The sequence below is a fragment of the Sapajus apella genome, unplaced genomic scaffold (assembly GCF_009761245.1).
Source record: "Sapajus apella isolate SASKATOON/1434 unplaced genomic scaffold, GSC_monkey_1.0 scaffold22, whole genome shotgun sequence".
Lineage (NCBI taxonomy): Eukaryota > Metazoa > Chordata > Mammalia > Primates > Cebidae > Sapajus > Sapajus apella.
In genome coordinates this window covers 8,703,424-8,721,624 of record NW_022436962.1, presented here as the reverse complement: position 1 = coordinate 8,721,624, position 18,201 = coordinate 8,703,424, and the positions used below count along the sequence as shown (strand labels likewise).

Here is an 18,201-nt window from a genome sequence, read left to right as displayed (position 1 = left end):
TAAAATTAGGGCCAGACGCGGTGGCTCACGCCTGTAATCCCAGCACTTTGGGAGGCCGAGGCGGGTGGATCACAAGGTCAACAGATCGAGACCATCCTGGTCAACATGGTGAAACCCCGTCTCTACTAAAACTACAAAAAATTAGCTGGGCATGGTGGCGCGTGCCTGTAATCCCAGCTACTCAGGAGGCTAAGGCAGGAGAATTGCCTGAACCCAGAAGGCGGAGGTTGCGGTGAGCTGAGATCGCGCCATTGCACTCCAGCCTGGGTAACAAGAGCGAAACTCTGTCTCAAAAAAAAAAAAAAAAATTAAAATTAAAAATTAAATAAAGGGCTAAATATGATAAAAGGAGGCTATTAGAGTGGGCCCTAATCCAATATAACTGATGTACTTATAAGAAGTGGAGACTAGCATGCACGGAGAGACACCAGCGGTGCACATTTGCACAGAGAAAAGGCCATGGAAGGACACATTGAGAAAGCGGCCATCTGCAACCCGAGGAGGGAGACCACAGGAGAAATCAAAATTGCCAGCACCTTGACCTTGCGATCCTGGCCTTTAGAACTGTGAGAAAATAAAATCTCTGTTGTTTAAGCAACATGGCTGTGGTATTTCTAATAAACTAACACATATGGTATGTCTCTATTTCCAGAGGAGCGCCCACGCCGGAGGCTGTGTCTCCCTTTTCTTTGTTCTGCCCTTCCCTACCCCATGGGGGCCTAGAGCCTAGTGGGCCAGGTTAGGCAGTCATCTCCCCACTCCATGAGACTCTCCTGCAGGGCCCAGTGGCCCTGTCACCACATGATATCCCCTTGGGTCCTAGTGTGGCAGGCCAGGTTTCCATTAGTGGCCAGAGCAGCTAAGTTTCCACTAACCCTTTACTGTAATTTTGATGACGGCATACATTAGGCATTAAAGAACTGAAGAAACTGGTACCTGAGTATGAGGGCTGTGTTAAAACACATGCTCTGAATGAAGAGACCCCCAAAGAGGCTTTGGGTGAGTAACATGGCTGTTTATTCACCTGGGTACAGGAAGGCTGAGGCCGAAAAGGATGGCAGCGAAGCGTGGTGGGATAGGAGTTGATTTTATAGGTTTGGGATGGGCAGTGGAAAGTTACAGAAGTCTTTACAGTTGGTGGTTTTTTGCAAGCTGGGAGGGGGTCCTTGGGCGTAGAGTCACCAGGTTGGCCAAGGTCTGTTAAAGCCCAATTGCCTTGTCAATTGAGGCCGGAATAAGAAACAATAGAAGAATGTGTCAGGTTAGTTAGGTGGTGCATGGGTTGATCATTTCTTCCAGGAACTCATCTGGGGTGTACCTGCAGGTCACAGAGATTACCATGCTGTTCACGGCGTGGGCAGACCTTGCAGTCTAGAATGAGAGAACAAACCCATTAAGACTCCGCCTGGGCTTTCTCAGTTAGTTACTAATGTCTGATAGAATAATAATGGGTTTTTTTGTTTGTTTGTTTGTTTGTTTGTTTTTTGAGACGGAGTTTCACTCATGTTACCCAGGGTGGAGTGCAATGGCGTGATCTCGGCTCACCGCAACCTCCGCCTCCTGGGTTCAGGCAAGTCTCCTGCCTCAGCCTCCTGAGTAGCTGGGATTACAGGCACACGCCACCATGCCCAGCTAATGTTTTGTAGTTTTAGTAGAGACGGGGTTTCACCATGTCGACCAGGATGGTCTCGATCTCTTGGCCTCGTGATCCACCCGCCTCGGCCTCCCAAAGTGCTGGGATTACAGGCTTGAGCCACCGCACCCGGCCTTGTTTTTTTTTTTTTTAAGACGGAGTCTTGCTGTGTCACCCAGGCTGGAGTGCAGTGGTGGGATCTTAGCTCACTGCAACTTCTGCCTCCTGGGTTCAATCGATTCTCCTGCTTCAACCTCCCAAGTAGCTGGGATTACAGGCCCACACCACCATGTCTGGCTAATTTTTGTATTTTTAGCAGAGATGGGGTTTCCCATGTTGGCCAGGCTGGTCTCAAACTCCTGACCTCAGGTGATCTGCCTGCCTTGGCCTTCCAAAGTGCTGGGATTACAAGCATGAGCCACTGCGCCCAGCCAACAAAGCATTCTTATACGTACTCCTTGTACGAGGGCCCACCTAAGGCTAAGAAGCTTTCCAAGGCTCTAGAGAAAGCTTTCCAGACCCCAGACCCTACTTAAAAATTAGATATAGACTGAATGAAACACTCTCTTTATAGGTGCACTCCCACAGGTAGGTATAGAGCTTAGAATGTATATAAGCACTGGAAAAAACTTGTACCTGAGTTGGTGTGATAAGTTACTTTGACCTCCCTGTAACAGGCTGCAAAAATAAACTCCCTTGGGAGGCCAAGGCGGGTGGATCACCTGAGGTCAGGAGTTCGAGACCAGCCTGGCCAACATGGTGAAACTGTGTCTCTACTAAAACTACAAAAATTAGCTGGGCATGGTGACACATGCCTATAATCCCAGCTACTCCGGAGCCTGAGGCAGGGGAATCACTTGAATCCAGGAGGCAGAGGTTGCAGTGAGCCTTGGCAATAGAGTGAGACTGTATCTGAAATAACTAACTAACTAACCCCTTCCCCAGTCTGTCTGCATCTTGTTACTGGACCATGAGAACAAGCAGCCAGACCCCATTCTTCCTGGAACACAAGAGCAGAGCAGGTCCCTCAGCCTTTTGCTGTCTGTCCTAGTCCCTCAAGAAGACCTCAGGCAAGATGTAGACTGAAAAGCAGATGGATCATGTGGATACAGCAGGGAGGAGGCTGTCTGTGAACTAGGAGGTAGGCCCACAGCAGACATTGAATCTAACAGCACCTTGATCCTGGACTTCCAGACTCTAGAACTGTGAGAGAGAATTTCTGTTGTTTCAGTCAGCCACTCTATGGTATTGTAGCAGTGGAGCTGATTTAAGACAGGGTCCCCTGAAAAAAAAAAAAATGCCGGGCGTGGTGGCTCACGCCTGTAATCCAACCACTTTGGAGGCCAAGGCGGGCAGATCACCTGAGGTTGGGAGTTCAAGATCAGCCTGACCAACACGGTGAAACCCCATCTTAAAAAAATAAAATAAATCATAAAATAAATAAATAAATAAAAGACAGGGTCCCTTTCCCCATGGCCTGGACCCCCACTTACCCTTCTTGGTGCAGACGAAATGGCAGCATTTGGTAGGCATGTGGGCCAGGGGGTGCTGCCCTTGGGCTGTCTCCACTTCACCTAGGGGGTCAGGGATCCAAGGACCTGCCCAGGAAAGGGAAAAAGGGTAAAAATGAGAAACAGTCAGCCCGAGGTTCTAAACTGAGATGTCTTTCGAGCCACCTTCCTACATTAATCAACAGCCCTTTACCCTCATTGATCCTAAATACCAACTCCCCTCTTGTCTAAGAGACCTGAGGGAGGGGTGCTTACCCTCACAATCTGCAGCCTAAGTGCTGTGTTCCTTGGCATAGACTCACCAGTCTGTAAGGTAGGAAAGGCCTTTTATAGGATAGAAGCTGGAATAAGTAACTGGCTGGATTGGGGTTTCAGAAAGGTCATCTGATACCTCAGTAGGCTGTAAAACTGTGGTCCACAGGACCTCATATCCCAGCTTTTGTTTTGTTGTTTAAAGACAATATGTTGGCCGGGCGCAGTGGCTCACGCCTGTAATCCCAACACTTTGGGAGACCGAGGCAGGTGGATCACGAGGTCAGGAGTTCAAGTCCAGCCTGGCCAAGATGGTAAAACCCTGTCTCTACTAAAAATAAAAAACTAGCTGGGCATGGTGGCAGGTGCCTATAATCCCAGCTACTTGGGAGGCTGAGGGAGGAGAATTGCTTCAACCCGGGAGGTAGAGGTGCAGTGAGCTGAGATTGCACCACTGCACTCCAGCCTGGGCAACAGAGCAAGACTCTAGCTCAGAAAAAGGAAAAAAAAAAAAAAATCATAAATAGGGTGGCACATGCCTGTAATCCCAGCTACTCAAGAGGCAAGAGGGTCACTTGAGTCCAGGAGTTTGAGGCTGTAGTGAGCTATGAGTGCACCTGTGAATGGCCACTACACTCCAGCCTGGGCAACAGAGTAAGACCCTGTCTCAAACAAAAACATAATACTGAACACATTATTATTATTATTTTTAGTTATGAGGGCTGGCTCTGTCACCCAGGCTGGTCTTGAACTCCTGACCTCAAAGGATCCTCTTACCTCAGCTGGGATTACAGGTGTGAGCCACCATGCCCGGCTGAAAACATTAACACTCCTTTTCCTCCATAACCACACTGTCCTAAATAACCTCTGTTTCAAAGAGGAAATAAAAACTGAAATGTCACCGTCTTTGTAATATAAAGGAAAACACACTTTATATCAATATACTTTGTACCAACCATCTACGAAACTCATACAAGTTACACTCTAAGCAAAATGCATAGCATTAAGTGCCTTTATTAATAAAAATGGCAGGGCTGGGTATGGTGGCTCATGCCTGTAATCCCAGCACTTTGGGAGGCCAAGGCAAATGGATCACCTGAGTTCAGGCATTTGAGACCAGCCTTGCCAACGTGGTGAGACCCCATCTCTACTAAAAATATAAAAATTAGCTGGGCAAGATGGCATGTAACTGTAATCTCAGCTACTCGGGAGGCTGAGGCAGGAGAACTGCTTGAACCCGGGAGGCAGAGGTTGCAGTGAGCCGAGATCGTGCCACTGCACTTCAGCCTGAGCAACAGAGTGAGGGTCTGTCTCCAAAAAAAAGAAAGAAAGAAAAAAGAAATAATATTAGAACTAAAAGGTTGTTGTGCCCCTCATATTGCCCCTTGAGGACCAAGCTGTCAGGAATGTCTCTCAGCTGGAAGGGGTGTTGGATGCTGATAGCTCACAGCCAAGTTCCTCTCCACAAGTTGCCTTCAGCAGACAAGAGCTGGCTCTCACAAGGTGTTGCTTCCTTGCTAAAAACAGTTTATGTCCAATGGCTAGTCATTCATGGGTACAAAGGCCTGGCCCTCTGACCTTAATTTGGTCTGACTCAGAAGGACCATTCCTCCTCTGGTGCTTATTGTGAGGTTGTCCAAGGCCTCTGTGGTGGGGCAAGTGAGGCACTTGTTTGACGTGCAAAATTTAAGGGGGCACTCCAAAACTCATTATTTATTTATTTTTTTTGTAGAGATGGGGTTTCACCATGTTGGCCGGGATGGTCTCGAACTCCTGACCTTGTGATCCACCTGCTTCGGCCTCCCAAAGTTCTGGGATTACAGGCATGAGCCACCGTGCCTGGCCTAAAAACTCAAATTTTTTTTTTTTTTTTGAGATAGAGTTTTGCTCTGTCACCCAGGCTAGAGTGCAGTGGCACAGTCTCAGCTCACTGCAACCTCTGCCTCATGGGCTCAAGCGATTCTCCTGCCTCAGCCTCCCGAGTAGCTGGGACTACAGATGCGTGCCACCAGGCCGGGGGAAAATTTTTGTATTTTTAGTAGAGACAGGGTTTCACCATGTTGGCCAGGCTGGTCTTGAACTCCTGACCTCAGGTGATCCACCTGCCTCGGCCTCCCAAAGTGCTGGGATTACAGGCATGAGTCACTGTGCCTGGCAAAACTCAGTATTTTTAAAAGTCAGAATTAAGGCCCAAAAGAAGCAATGATGAAAAAAAATAAAAATTTAAAATAAGGATAGGACCTATCTGAATTTTATTTTCCTCTGCCTTCCCCGGATCAGCTTTTGATCCGTTTTGATTAACTGGATTGTTGAGTTAAACTCAGTGTGCAAATTTGGATTGCAATTAATATAAGCTAATACGTGGCTTTGAATATGCTAGGTATTTTGTCTTTATCACTTATAAAATGCACAGTTAACTAGTTTCAAGGTTGTGTACTGTTTTTAGATAATAAGAGAAAGTAATAAAAGAAAGCCTAGGAAGAGAATGAATTATATAGTTCAAAAGTTCCTGTGGTTATTTATTGATCAACAATTATTATTGTTATTATTATTTTTGAGACAGAGCCTTGCTCTTTTCACCAGGGCTGGAGTGCAGTGCCACCATCTCTGCTCACTGCAACTTCTGCCTCCCGGGTTCAAACTATTCTCCTGGCTCAGCCTCCCGAGTAGCTGGGATTACAGGTGCCCACCACTACACCCAGCTAATTTTTTGTATTTTTAGTAGAGACTGGGTTTCATTATGTTGGCCAGGCTGGTCTCAAACTACTGACCTTGTGTTTCGCCTGCCTCGGCCTCCCAAAGTGCTGGGATTACAAGTGTGAGCCACCACACCCAGCCAATCAACAATTATTTATTGAGCATGTACAGTGTGCCAAGCACTAATCTACAACACTGGAAACAAAACAGAGTAGGCTCCTTTTCTTCAAGAAGCTCATGTTCAAAGAATGGATTAGGCATTCCCTTAAGATATTAATGAATTGGAGAGAAGCTCACGGTATTCCCATTTTCCTTTCCCTCCTAGCTAAACATCTTTTGTTCTAGCTCCAGAAAGTTTAGTGTATCCTGGTGCTAAAGATAAATTAAGGCCAGGTGCAGTGGCTCATGCCTGTAATCCTAGCACTCTGGGAGGCCAAGGCGGGCAGATAGCTTGAGTCCAGGAGTTTGAGACTAGCGTAGGCAGCATAATGAAACCCTGTCTCTACAAAAGACACAAAAATTAGCCAGGCATGGTGGTACACGCCTGTAGTCTCAGCTACTTGGGAGGCTGAGGTGGAAGTATGGCCAGAACCCAGGAGGGAGAGGCTGTGGCGAGCCATGGTAGCACCACTGCACTCCAACCTGGGTGACAGAGGCAGACGCTGTCTCAAAAAAAAAAAAAAAAAGGATAAATTAAGTGCTTAATAAAGTGCTTCTGAGAATTTTCTTTTTCCTCTGACACTGGCCTTTTATCTTCTATCTCTCAAAGTGTAATATTGTCCAAGTATAAGAATGGCTGCAAAATCCTCTACAAATAAAAGCATACCCCATGAGTACACACATGAGATCTCTTTTTCAGTTCTATTGTCATACAGGCATAAGCAAAAAATTTGAGAGATAAGAGTCTCATGATAGTAAATCTTGATCCATGATCTTGAGAAAAAGCTGCCTACAGCTTTCTGATAACTTTAGGATTATATCATTTGGATTAGGTAAGAATTCTAAGAACAGAACTCTAACAAAATGAATGACTGGTTTATAAAATTGCTAACCCAAACAGGACAAGAATTAATTGAAGTCCAGGTGCAGTGCCCCATTCCTGTAATCCCAGTACTTTCAGAGGCCAAGGCAGGCAGATTTCTTGAGTCCAAGAGGTTGATGTCTACCTGGGCAACATGGGGAAATCCTGTCTTTACAAAAATTACAAAAATTAGCAGGGCATAGCGGTGCATGTCTGTAGTCCCAACTACTTGGGAGGCTGAGGTGGGAGAATTCCTTAAGCTTCCATTATTAAGCTTTCCATGAGTCATGGAAGAGATAAAATGTTCCAAATTAAACGTGTGTGTATGTATGTGTGTGAGTGGGTGTGTGTGATGACTGTTCTAAATTACTAAGAGTTTATTACCAATGTTTGGCTTGTCAAACCCATAATCCTGGGAAGACGAACAGAACTTCAAGTACATTTCTGCTACCTGATAGGTCATTTAAACCTTCCTAGAAGAATTTTATTCAATTGTCATTTTCAGTGCATGTTTTCTGGCTTAGTGATAAAAGTATTAATACTTGCTTCATTGGACAAGTTGTAAAACAGTTTATTTATTTATTTTATTTATTTATTTGAGATGGAGTTTCACTCTTGTCTCCCAGGCTGGAGTGCAGTGGCATGATCTTGGCTCACCAAAACCTTCGCCTTCCCAGTTCAAGCGATTCTCCTGCCTCAGCCTCCTGAGTAGCTGAGATTACAGCAAGCACCATCATGCCTGGCTAATTTTTGTGTTTTTTGTAGTATTTTTGTATTTTTAGTATTTATGCCAAATTGTATTTTCACCAGGCTAAAAAAAACTTTCAGGGCCAGGCACAGTGGTTCACGCCTGTAATCCCAGCAGTTTGGGGGGCCAAGGGATTACAGGCGTGAGCCACCGCGCCAGGCCGCAAAAGGCATACTTCATAAAAGTCCAAGGATAATGGAAAGAGAAGACATTAATGTAGCATGTTTTTGGGAAACAATTGGATACACAAACTATTATCTTTGACTTGTTTCTGGACCTCTGCTTCCTTCTGCAACCTGCAGCCAACTTCCATGGTGTCCATCTATTATTAGGAGCCAATAAATAGCTCATTAATTCACACTTATTCCCTTCGATTGATGTGTCAGACTGTGGGGGCCACTTAATTCCCATTCCAGATTCTTGGGAAAGGAATTTAATTGGGTTCAGCTTAGGTCAGGGGCTTACTGAAAGAGCAATCAATTGGGGCCCGAGGACAGGGTGTACTGTGTGAATGAGGCTTCTCTTTCTGCAAATTTGTCAAACAGAGGCGGACTGGACTAGCTACATAATTTGCAGAGCCTTGCGCAAAATGAAAATGCTGGGCTCCCTTGTTCAAAAGTTTCATTATTGTTTCCAGAAGTTTGGAATTACAGACAATACTGCAATTAATAATTTTGTGTATGTGTATTTTTCCATTGTCGGAGACCTAGCCCGAGTACTATTTTCTGAAGCTAGCCTCTGTCGTTCTTTCCGTTTCCTGATGAGCCACAGCATTTATAGTAGGAATGTGTTCATATAAAATTTGCTCTTTCGCTAGATACCATCAACTGGACTTCTCTAATTGCTTTGGGTATCTCATCGGAGTTCTGTATGACTGAGCTGCGGGAAACTCAGCCCACCCCTCATTCGAATTATTTTTCACCAGCGTCCCGGTCAACGCTGGGTAAACGGTAAAACCTTACATAATAAGGTTTTTGTTATCCTAACATAAACAGGCCTAACATATGTTATCGTACCTTCCGGTAGGATCAATGGCATATCTTTAGAAATGAGAAATAATTTTCACGAGACTGAAACACCCTGCAACGCCTCCTACACACAGGGTAAGTACACGCCTTGATGAAGTCAGCGGCGCTCTACGCCCGAGCACTAGGGGACGACCTCCCTGCTTTCCTGCATTAGTAGGACTGGCCCGGAACCTTTCCTGCTGAGTCTGAGGTAGCCCGCCCGGACAACGCCGCTGAACACACAACACAGCAGGGGCTGGTGAGTAGGTTAACCGTATGCCTGGAATTTCTAGCTCACCTACATGTTCTCGGAGCAAATAGCCTTAAATTCTCTCGCTATTTAAAGTCACTAGTGACAATAACATTTTTGTACCCCAGCAAAGATCATAATTAATTGTTTCCGAAGGAGTTTACACTTGCTCTTTGTCAGGCATATATTTGGGCAGCCCACCCAAAACGAACAAGGAAGGCGGGGGAAGAAAGCGGAAGCCGCGGGGCCTTCTAAGTCCGAAAGTCTCCGGAGCTTGCGCCAAGGCTTCTCGCGGCGCCCACCACTTAGACGCAAGTTGCTGAAGCCGGCCGGGGAGAAGGCGTTGTTGCCGGAGCTAAGACCGGGCGGCCACAGTCCGCAGGGATGAACCTCGAGTTGCTGGGTGAGAAGAGTTCTGGCTGCGTTTTAGAGAAGCGTTGGGTACTGGAAAGGAGGGAACCCGGGCGGGCGGGGAGTCAGGCTGCAACCTTAGGGACACTGTCCTGCGATGAAACATTGGGCACATCTGATGTGGAGCAGCAACAGGAGGAAGCCCAGCTTCTGCCCGAATAGATTGCATTGCCCCTCCCGACGCTACTTTCATATCAATTATGGAGCTATGGGGACAGGCAGTTTGTGACTTAGCTTTGATTATAAGGATCGCAGGTGCTAAAGTAGCCCAGAGCAGGCAGAGCTAGAGTTGTTGGACATGGAATTTGAAGAAGTGAGGCTTGGGATGAAGCTTTGAAGACTTGTCAGGGAATTGGGTTCCTGGACAGGTTAATCTGTTTGTAGAAACGAGATGTCTAAGGAGGAGACTTGGAGATCTTCTGGTAGGAGCCTCTCATTGAACAGACGAATAAAGGCTTAGAGGGTAATGGTTAGGCACTAAGCAAGTAAATGGCATAGTTGACACTGGAATCCAATTATTCTGACTTCCTGTTTAAGGTCCTTTACTAGGGACCATGTGTAAAACACTGAGGTGTGAAATACGGAGGCAACTGCCTTTTGTCACCCTCACTTTGAGTCATTTCCTCCTTACCTCCTATCCAGATTGTTTAAAAACCGTAGGTCTATCCTCCTGGACTTCCAATAGGTGACATTTAGCATGGTAACCTAGGGATATCTGAGGTTTTCAGATATCCCTGCACGACTTGCTGTTCCTTCTAGGTTTCTCTTAAAATAAAAATCAGAAGTAGTGTTAATTGTCAAAAGGGCTACAAAGATACTTAAAAAAATGGTCTTTGCTCTCAAAGATATTTTCATTAAACAGGGAGTTTAGCCGGGCGCGGTGGCTCAAGCCTGTAATCCCAGCACTTTGGGAGGCCGAGGCGGGTGGATCAAGAGGTCAAGAGATGGAGACCATCCTGGTCAACATGGTGAAACCCCGTCTCTACTAAAAATACAAAACATTAGCTGGGCATGGTGGCGCGTGCCTGTAATCCCAGCTACTCGGGATGCTGAGGCAGGAGAATTGCCTGAACCCTGGAGGCGGAGGTTGCGGTGAGCCGAGATCGCGCCATTGCACACTCCAACCTGGGTAACAAGAGTGAAATTCCGTCTCAAAAAAAAAAAAAAAATCAGGGAGTTTAAGGTGATTATGTAAAATAGCTGTAGTATAATGGAGAATGTAGGCAGGCTTGAAAAAGTCATTACCGATTGCTACGAATATTTGGAAGAGAGAGTGAATGTCTTTGGGGCAAAGGAAGAAAGTCAACCAGGAAACACAAACTCCCGAAACCTGTGGAGGAGTTGGAGTTTTAAGTGGATTTTTTTTTTAAAAGACAGTCTTGTTCTGTCACCCAGGCTGGAGTGCAGCGGCACAATCTTGGCTCACTGCAACCTCTGTCTCTTGGGTTCAAGTGATTCTCATGCCTCAGCCTCCTGAGTAGCTGGTACTACAGGTGCACACAGCCACACCTGGCTAATTCTTGTATTTTTAGTAGAGGTGGGATTTCGCTATGTTGACCAGGCTGGTCTTGAACTTCTGGCCTCAAGCAGTCCATCCACCTTGGCCTCCCAAAGTGTCCGGGCTTAAGTGGATCTTTATGGTTGGTAAAATACCAACAGGCTGAAGTATGAAGATATGGGGAGGGATGCTCAATAGGAATGCAAGGCATCAGTGAGAGAAGACCTAAAGAATTTTCCTGCTTGGCCAGGTTGTGGAGAAAGAGGATGTGAATAAATAGATGGGGTTGGTTGCCGTCTATTTTGTGTCGGCCCTCGAATGCCTAGCTGAAAAGTTTGGGCTTTTTAGGGAAGGTAGGGTAGATGCATTGAAGGGTTTTAACTTAGTAAGTAACTCAATTAGAGCTATGAGTCTGTATGGCTTGTCCGACAGCGAGGTGGAGTTGAGTTTTGGAGAACCCGTTTGGAGGACCAGATTATATGAGTGATAAGGAAGGCCTAAGCTAGGACATAGAAAAGACATTGAGGAGGTAAGGATGACAAATTTGAGAAGAGATTGTGTATAGTGGCGATGAGTAAGAGAATGATGTGAAAAATAATGGGAGCAAATAAAGGTGTTATTGATAAAGCATTAGGACATTGGGAAAAGACAGCTTTGGATATGTCGTGTGTGGTCTAGGGGTCAGGAGATAGGTTTGGATTTATGGGAGAGATCTGTAATCTTACAGATGGGCCCATTGAAACCTTGTGAATAGAGGACATGATGGAGGGAAAAGTAGGGAGGGGCAGAAAAGAAAATTGCCAAGCACACAATCTGTAGTTAGGGGCTAAGAGGAGGAATAAGGGATGATAATAAGTTAGCTAACAGTTATAAAGTACTTACTCTGAGATAGGCACATTTTCAAGTGCCTTCCATATTTAATTCCTTGTAGAGAAAGAAGAGAGTACAAATTGGCGTGGTGTCTTCACAGAAGTCAATCAAAGCAGTTGAGTCTGAGGGCTGAGAATGGGTTGCTGTGTTTAGTCCTTTGGCAGCTTGGGACCCCTCAGCAGCTGGAACAGAAGCCAGATGACAATGATTTTAGAATGGTGTGGGAGACAAGGGCAAAAGGTTGACCCTTATTTTTAAAAATTGAAGGATGGAAGAAAGGTGATAACGCTACTACTTTGAAAGAGTAGCAGGGTCTTGCAAAAGGCTTTTCTTTAATGATGCAGAACATTCATTAGGATAAACTTATGAAGGAATGTTTATTTTTATTTATCTTTTGAGATGGAGCCTTGCTCTATTGCCCAGGCTGGAGTGCAGTAATATGATCTCAGGTCACTGCAGCCTCTGCCTCCTGAGTTCAAGTGATTGTCCTGCCTCAGCCTCCTGAGTAGCTGGGATTACAGGTGCCCACCACCATGCCTGGTTAATTTGTTGTATTTTTAGTAGAGATGGGGTTTCACTATGTTGGCCAGGATGGTCTAGACTCCTGATCTCATGATCCGCCCACCTCAGCCTCCCAAAGTGCTGGGATTACAGGCGTGTATTTTTAATGTGGTTACGCAAGTGGCTCATAGGTAAGATACTAATTTTACTTCTGCAACCACTTTTTGAGCCCCTGATGTGTATCCACCAGCATGCACTGGAGATATAGTTAAATAAGATTGTTTGTCAAGCTTATTTTTATCAGAAATCACAGCAAGAAATATATATTCTGTCACAGCTTATTATATACATGTACACATACCCACACGTGTAAATTTCTCAGAATTATACTTAATCCTTGTTATGTTCAGTGTCCTCTGATATTTTCTAATCTATTGAAAATATCTGATTTTCCAACTCACTAAATTAATTCTTCCAACTCACTAATTTATCCATTTATGGTGGATTGTGTCCTGTTCAGAAAACATTGAAATAAGATACCGCTTTGCCCTTGTAAATAAATAGAGCTAAGGGGAGAGACAAGCAAGTAACTGTGTATAATGTGTAACCACAGTAAATGAATGAGCTATGGGAATGCAGCTGAAAGCAGTAATGAGCAGTTGAGGCTGGTGTGGTGGCTCATGCCTGTAATCCCAGCACTTTGGGAGGCCGAGGCAGGTGGGTCACCTGAGGTCAGCAGTTCAAGACCAGCCTGGCCAACATGGTGAAACCGCCTCTCTACAAAAATTAGCTGGGCGTGGCGACATGTGCCTATAATCCCAGCTACTCAGGAGGCTGAGGCAGGAGAATCACTTGAACCTGTGAGGCGGAGGTTGCAGTGAGTGGAGATTGCACCATTACATTCCAGCCTGTGGGATGAGCTCGAACTCTGTCTCAAAACAAACAAACAAATAAATAAATAAATACACACACTTACATATACACAGAAGAAAGTCTCTCCATCCCATATTTTAAGTGGGGTTTATCCTTGTATATCTTTTTCCTTGCTTATATAAACATATTTACACAAAAATTTGTAAGCACTTGGCTGGGTGTAGTGGCTTACGCCTGTAATGCCAGCACTTTGGGAGGCTGAGGCAGGCGGATCACTTGAGGTCAGAAGTTCGAGACCAGCCTGGCCAACATGGTGAAACCTTGTCTCTACTAAAAATACAAAAATTAGCTAGGCTTGGTTCCTGTAATCCCAGCTGCTTTCAAGGCCGAAGCAGGAGAAGCGCTTGAACCCGGGAGGTAGATGTTGCCATGGGCGAAAATTGCACCACTGCATTCCAGCCTGGGCGTCCATCTCAAACCAAACCAAAACAAAAAAAGAATTAAAGAGAATTTTGTGTTTAATCAAGTACCAGATGCTGTTGCAACCTAAATGCTGTTATTAGGAAGGAGTGTGATTGCTGCTTTTAATAAAGGTATCAGAGAGTAATTGTGATAATTTGACTGAAATGAATTGGCTCTTGCCTTTCCTTGCTTTTATCTTAGTAAAATATGGAAATAAATTGTGAAATGCCCACAGGGTGTGATGGAGAAAGACTATTGCTAACTTGGATATGTCAGCAGTTCTCAAACTTTTTAGTATCAGATTCCTATTATACTTTTAAGAAGTTGAGGACCCCCAAAGAGTTTTTGTTTATGTAGGTGATATCTGCCTACCAGTGTTTAGCAATTTAGAAGTTAAAACTGAGATAATATTTTTAAAGTATATTATTTAGAAATAACCATAAGAAATCCATTACATGTTTATGTAAGTAGTTATTTTGTTTTCAAAAACAAAAAGCATTTAATGAGGAAAATGCCATTGTCTTGACATTTTTACAAATTTCTTGAATGTTTGCCTGAATAGAAGTTGGGGGGCTTCTTGCATCTGTTTCTGCCTTTGCTCTGCTGCAATATCACAGGTCATATGTCTCAGGAAAATTCATCTGTATATTTCCAAGATAATGAGAGTAAACAAGTCATCTTAGCAGGATCTTGAAAATCAGTGTGGCCTCATGGAGTGCCTGAAAGGGCCTCAGATCCCACTTTCGCTTTGTCAGCCACTGCTGTATACTGTTTGTGAGTTGTGTGATCCCTGCTATGTGGCACATGTTCCATCAACTCTTTCTTTGCTTTGTTGCAGAGTCCTTTGGGCAGAACTATCCAGAGGTAAGAGTATTGTATTGTGGTGCTTTTAGGAACATAGTAACTTCTGGGTGTTGGTGTTATAACAGAAAATGCTTTTTGATCCTTATGTTTTGACAAAAAACATGAAGTGTGATAATATATCTTTTCTTATGATAAGGAACTAGTGTACAATTTTGATCGGGAGGAAATAAGAAGTGCGGGCTAGAAACCCTACCATGATGTTGTAATCTTACAGTTAATTTTCCTTTAAATTAAAGAAAAACTTGCCTGAAGCATTTTTCACAAACAATACCATCATAGGTTTTTTTATGTGCTTTTCTCTTTTTTGATCCGTGTTTTTACATAGTGATCAAAATATATGCCATAAGTGTGCTTTACTTTTTTAAGTGTAAAACTATTTTGTAACACTTGAGTGTTTGAGGATAGACATTGTGGTTATTTTAAACAGCTTGATATTGATATGAAAGAATTTGACTTCTCTAGTGTTATGCATATAGGCTATTCCAGATTTTTTTGTTGTTGTTTTAAATTCTTTTTCTTGGAATAAATTTCCAGAATTATGGCTGCATCAATAGATATGAATTTTAAATACTTGTGTTATATTTTGCCCATTTGCCCTCCAGAAAGTTTATACAAAGTTATAGTAGTGATATAAGGGATTAGTCACATCTGTTTCTAGAATCTGTGATTATCTTTAATAAATGTTTCTTCATTTTGGCTATTTTAATAGAAATAAGACACAGAGAAGTTATTTTGGTATACAATATAATTTATATTCAATAAAAGTATCACAAATGATAATCTTTAGGAAATAATTTGGATACCTGGCTGTTATTGTCTCTCGTATTTGTTTCAATTTTTAGGAAGCTGATGGAACTTTGGATTGTATCAGCATGGCTTTGACTTGCACCTTTAACAGGTGGGGCACACTGCTTGCGGTTGGCTGTAATGATGGCCGAATTGTCATCTGGGATTTCTTGACAAGAGGCATTGCTAAAATAATTAGTGCACACATCCATCCAGTGTGTTCTTTATGGTAAGAAATTTTTAAATTAATATGTTAAATATGAGTTAAGTTAGGAGAATGAATGATAACTATGTATTTGTTAATCTCATTGTAGATATTTTAGTACTTAGATTTTTAAATATTCAGCCATTAGTAATATAGTTTCTCATGGTTTATGTAGATCCTGAGCCCATGCTGCCCTTGAAGCACCTTTCTTGGGATAAATTCATTGTATTATGAATCTATATTAGGTGCTGAGAATATCTCAATACTGAAATGAGATTTTCAGATTGTAATTGTAGTATCATTGTGATACTAACTTTTCATTTAGAGTAAAAAGTCTCGGTTAGGACAGAAGCATGGAAGTTATTGAGTTCAGTTTTGTCCAGGTTACTGAATTTCAGTAGTTTTAGTGATCACAAGTATGACTATTCCTTCAATGAAATATAGTTATTAAGGCTTTATGGCAAATGTAAAAACAGTTGAAATCTGCTGTTACAAAAATTCCCATTGATTTCACTCTTACTCTCTGAAACCATTTGCTTCAGAAAATTTTATTTTGGGGCAGCATTTTTTTTAAATGAACGTGGGGCCAAAAAAAAGAACCTAATCAGATCAAGGTTAATTAAATTCTGTCTCCTTTTGTCTAAATGGTATTATAAAGCACTGGTTTGGGAGGAGGCACGAATCATGTAAAGTTTGGCCAGTAATGTAATGGTGGCTTGGGCCACAACTTTTTTCTAATAATCCAGGAAGCACTGGACTGGATGATCCTTTAGGTTCCTTTCACTGCCTTTGTGTTTCCTTTTGTTGTATTCTTGCAATAAAGATTGAAATAGATACACATATTTTTAACAGCTGTAAGAGGGGTGTGTGTGTGTGTGTGTATGTGTGTGTGTATTTCACATAACATAAAATTTCAAAAGTGTACAATTCACAGGTTTTTATATATTCCGAGTTATGCAACCATCATCATAATGTAATTTTAGACCTCCTGGCTAGATGCACTGGCCCATGCCTATATAATCCCAATGCTTTGGGAGGCTGAAACGGGAGGATTCCTTGAGCCCAGGCGACCAGCCTGGGCAACATAGTGAGACCTCATCTCTACAAAAAGTGAAAAAAATCTAGCCAGGTGTATGGTGCACATCTGTAATCCTGGCTACTTAGGAGGCTGAAGTGGGAGGATCACTTGAGCCCAGGAGTTCTAGGCTGTAATGAGCCATGATTGTACCACTGCACTCCAGTGCCTGGGCGACTATAAACCTTATCTCTAAAACAAAACGAAACAAAACTCTTGCCTATTAAAAATATGTGTTTTTTTGTTATGTAGTAATATATACTTATTCTAGAAAATCATGGAAAATAAAATAGAAATAACTAGTATTTTCTGTAGTCCTAGTAACCAGATACTACTGCTTTCTACCTACAGCTTTTTTTGTTGTTTCTTTGTTTTGTTGTTGTTGAGACAGGGTCTTGCTCTGTGGCTCAGTCTGGAGTGCAATGGCTAGTCACAGGCATGATCACAGTTCACTGCAACCTTGGAAATCCCAGGCTCAAGTGATCCTCTCAAGTAGCTACAGATGTGTGCCACCATGCCTGGCTAATTAAAAAATATTTTTTTATAGAGACAGGGTTTTGCTGTGTTGCTCAGGCTCATCTTGAACTCCTGGCCTCAATCGGTCCTCCCACCTCAGCCTCCCAAAGTGCTGGGAGTACAGGTGTGAGCCACCATGCCTGCCCAGTTTCTAGATAAGATTTTTTAAGCATAGTTTGTAATTGTGCTATATTCTGTAGTTTGCTTTTTCCTTCCTAGTACTGTCTAGACATTTTTTTTTTTTGCTTGAATAGCCTTTAACAACTTTTTTTTTTTTTTTTTTTTTTTTTTTTTTTTTTTTTTTTTGAGACGGAGTTTCTTTCTTGTTACCCAGGCCGGAGTGCAATGGCGCGATCTCGGCTCACCGCAACCTCCGCCTCCTGGGTTCAGGCAATTCTCCTGCCTCAGCCTCCTGAGTAGCTGGGATTACAGGCACGCGCCACCATGCCCAGCTAATTTTTTGTATTTTTAGTAGAGACGGGGTTTCACCATGTTGACCAGGATGGTCTCGATCTCTTGACCTTGTGATCCACCCGCCTCGGCCTCCCAAAGTGCTGGGATTACAGGCTTGAGCCACCGCGCCCGGCCAACAACTTTTTAATGAGTAAATATTGTCTGATAGATAAACCGTAATTTACTTAACCGTTTTCTGGTTATTTTCCTTAATTACATAATGTTTAGTGAATGTCTTTGTGCCTAAAGTTTTTCTTATATATTCATGCATTAAGCAGGTGTTGACCATGAGTTATGTACCAGGTGCTATGTTAGGCTCTGGGGACACAGAAACAAATGAGAAATTCTTGATGATTAGTGGGAGGTGGATTTGCATTCAGGTACATGTAATAAAGCTTCATACGTCCTATACATGAACTATATTTGAGATTTAGTGGGCGTAAAAGCGCAAAGAAAGAAGTTATCAATTGTAATGGAGGGGAATAATGGTAGAAAAGTCATCATAGATGAGATAATTTATAGCTTTATTTTATTTTGAGATAGAGTCTTGCTCTGTTGCCCAGGCTGG

At 43.2% G+C, this 18,201-nt stretch overlaps 1 protein-coding gene and 1 long non-coding RNA gene across 7 annotated transcripts in view; one reads left to right on the top strand and one right to left on the bottom strand.

The window, feature by feature from the left end:
* Window positions 1-2,524: 2,524 nt before the first annotated feature.
* On the bottom strand, window positions 2,525-9,072 carry LOC116558775. Its single transcript, XR_004272162.1, has 3 exons — window positions 8,879-9,072; window positions 3,127-3,231; window positions 2,525-2,836 (listed from the first exon to the last, which is right to left on the bottom strand). It is a non-coding gene; the product is annotated as an uncharacterized LOC116558775 (long non-coding RNA).
* Window positions 9,073-9,350: 278 nt separating this feature from the next.
* RBBP5 (RB binding protein 5, histone lysine methyltransferase complex subunit) overlaps window positions 9,351-18,201 on the top strand; it is a 50,631-nt gene continuing 41,780 nt past the window's right edge. For 3 of the 6 annotated variants that reach the window (XM_032288938.1, XM_032288935.1, XM_032288937.1), the window contains exons 1-3: window positions 9,351-9,522; window positions 14,573-14,598; window positions 15,441-15,613. In XM_032288938.1, coding sequence (XP_032144829.1) covers window positions 9,504-9,522; window positions 14,573-14,598; window positions 15,441-15,613 — 218 coding nt within the window. In that variant the 5' untranslated portion in view covers window positions 9,351-9,503. The remainder of the gene's footprint in view (window positions 9,523-14,572; window positions 14,599-15,440; window positions 15,614-18,201) is intronic. The other 3 variants (XM_032288941.1, XM_032288939.1, XM_032288936.1) reach the window with 1 other exon arrangement.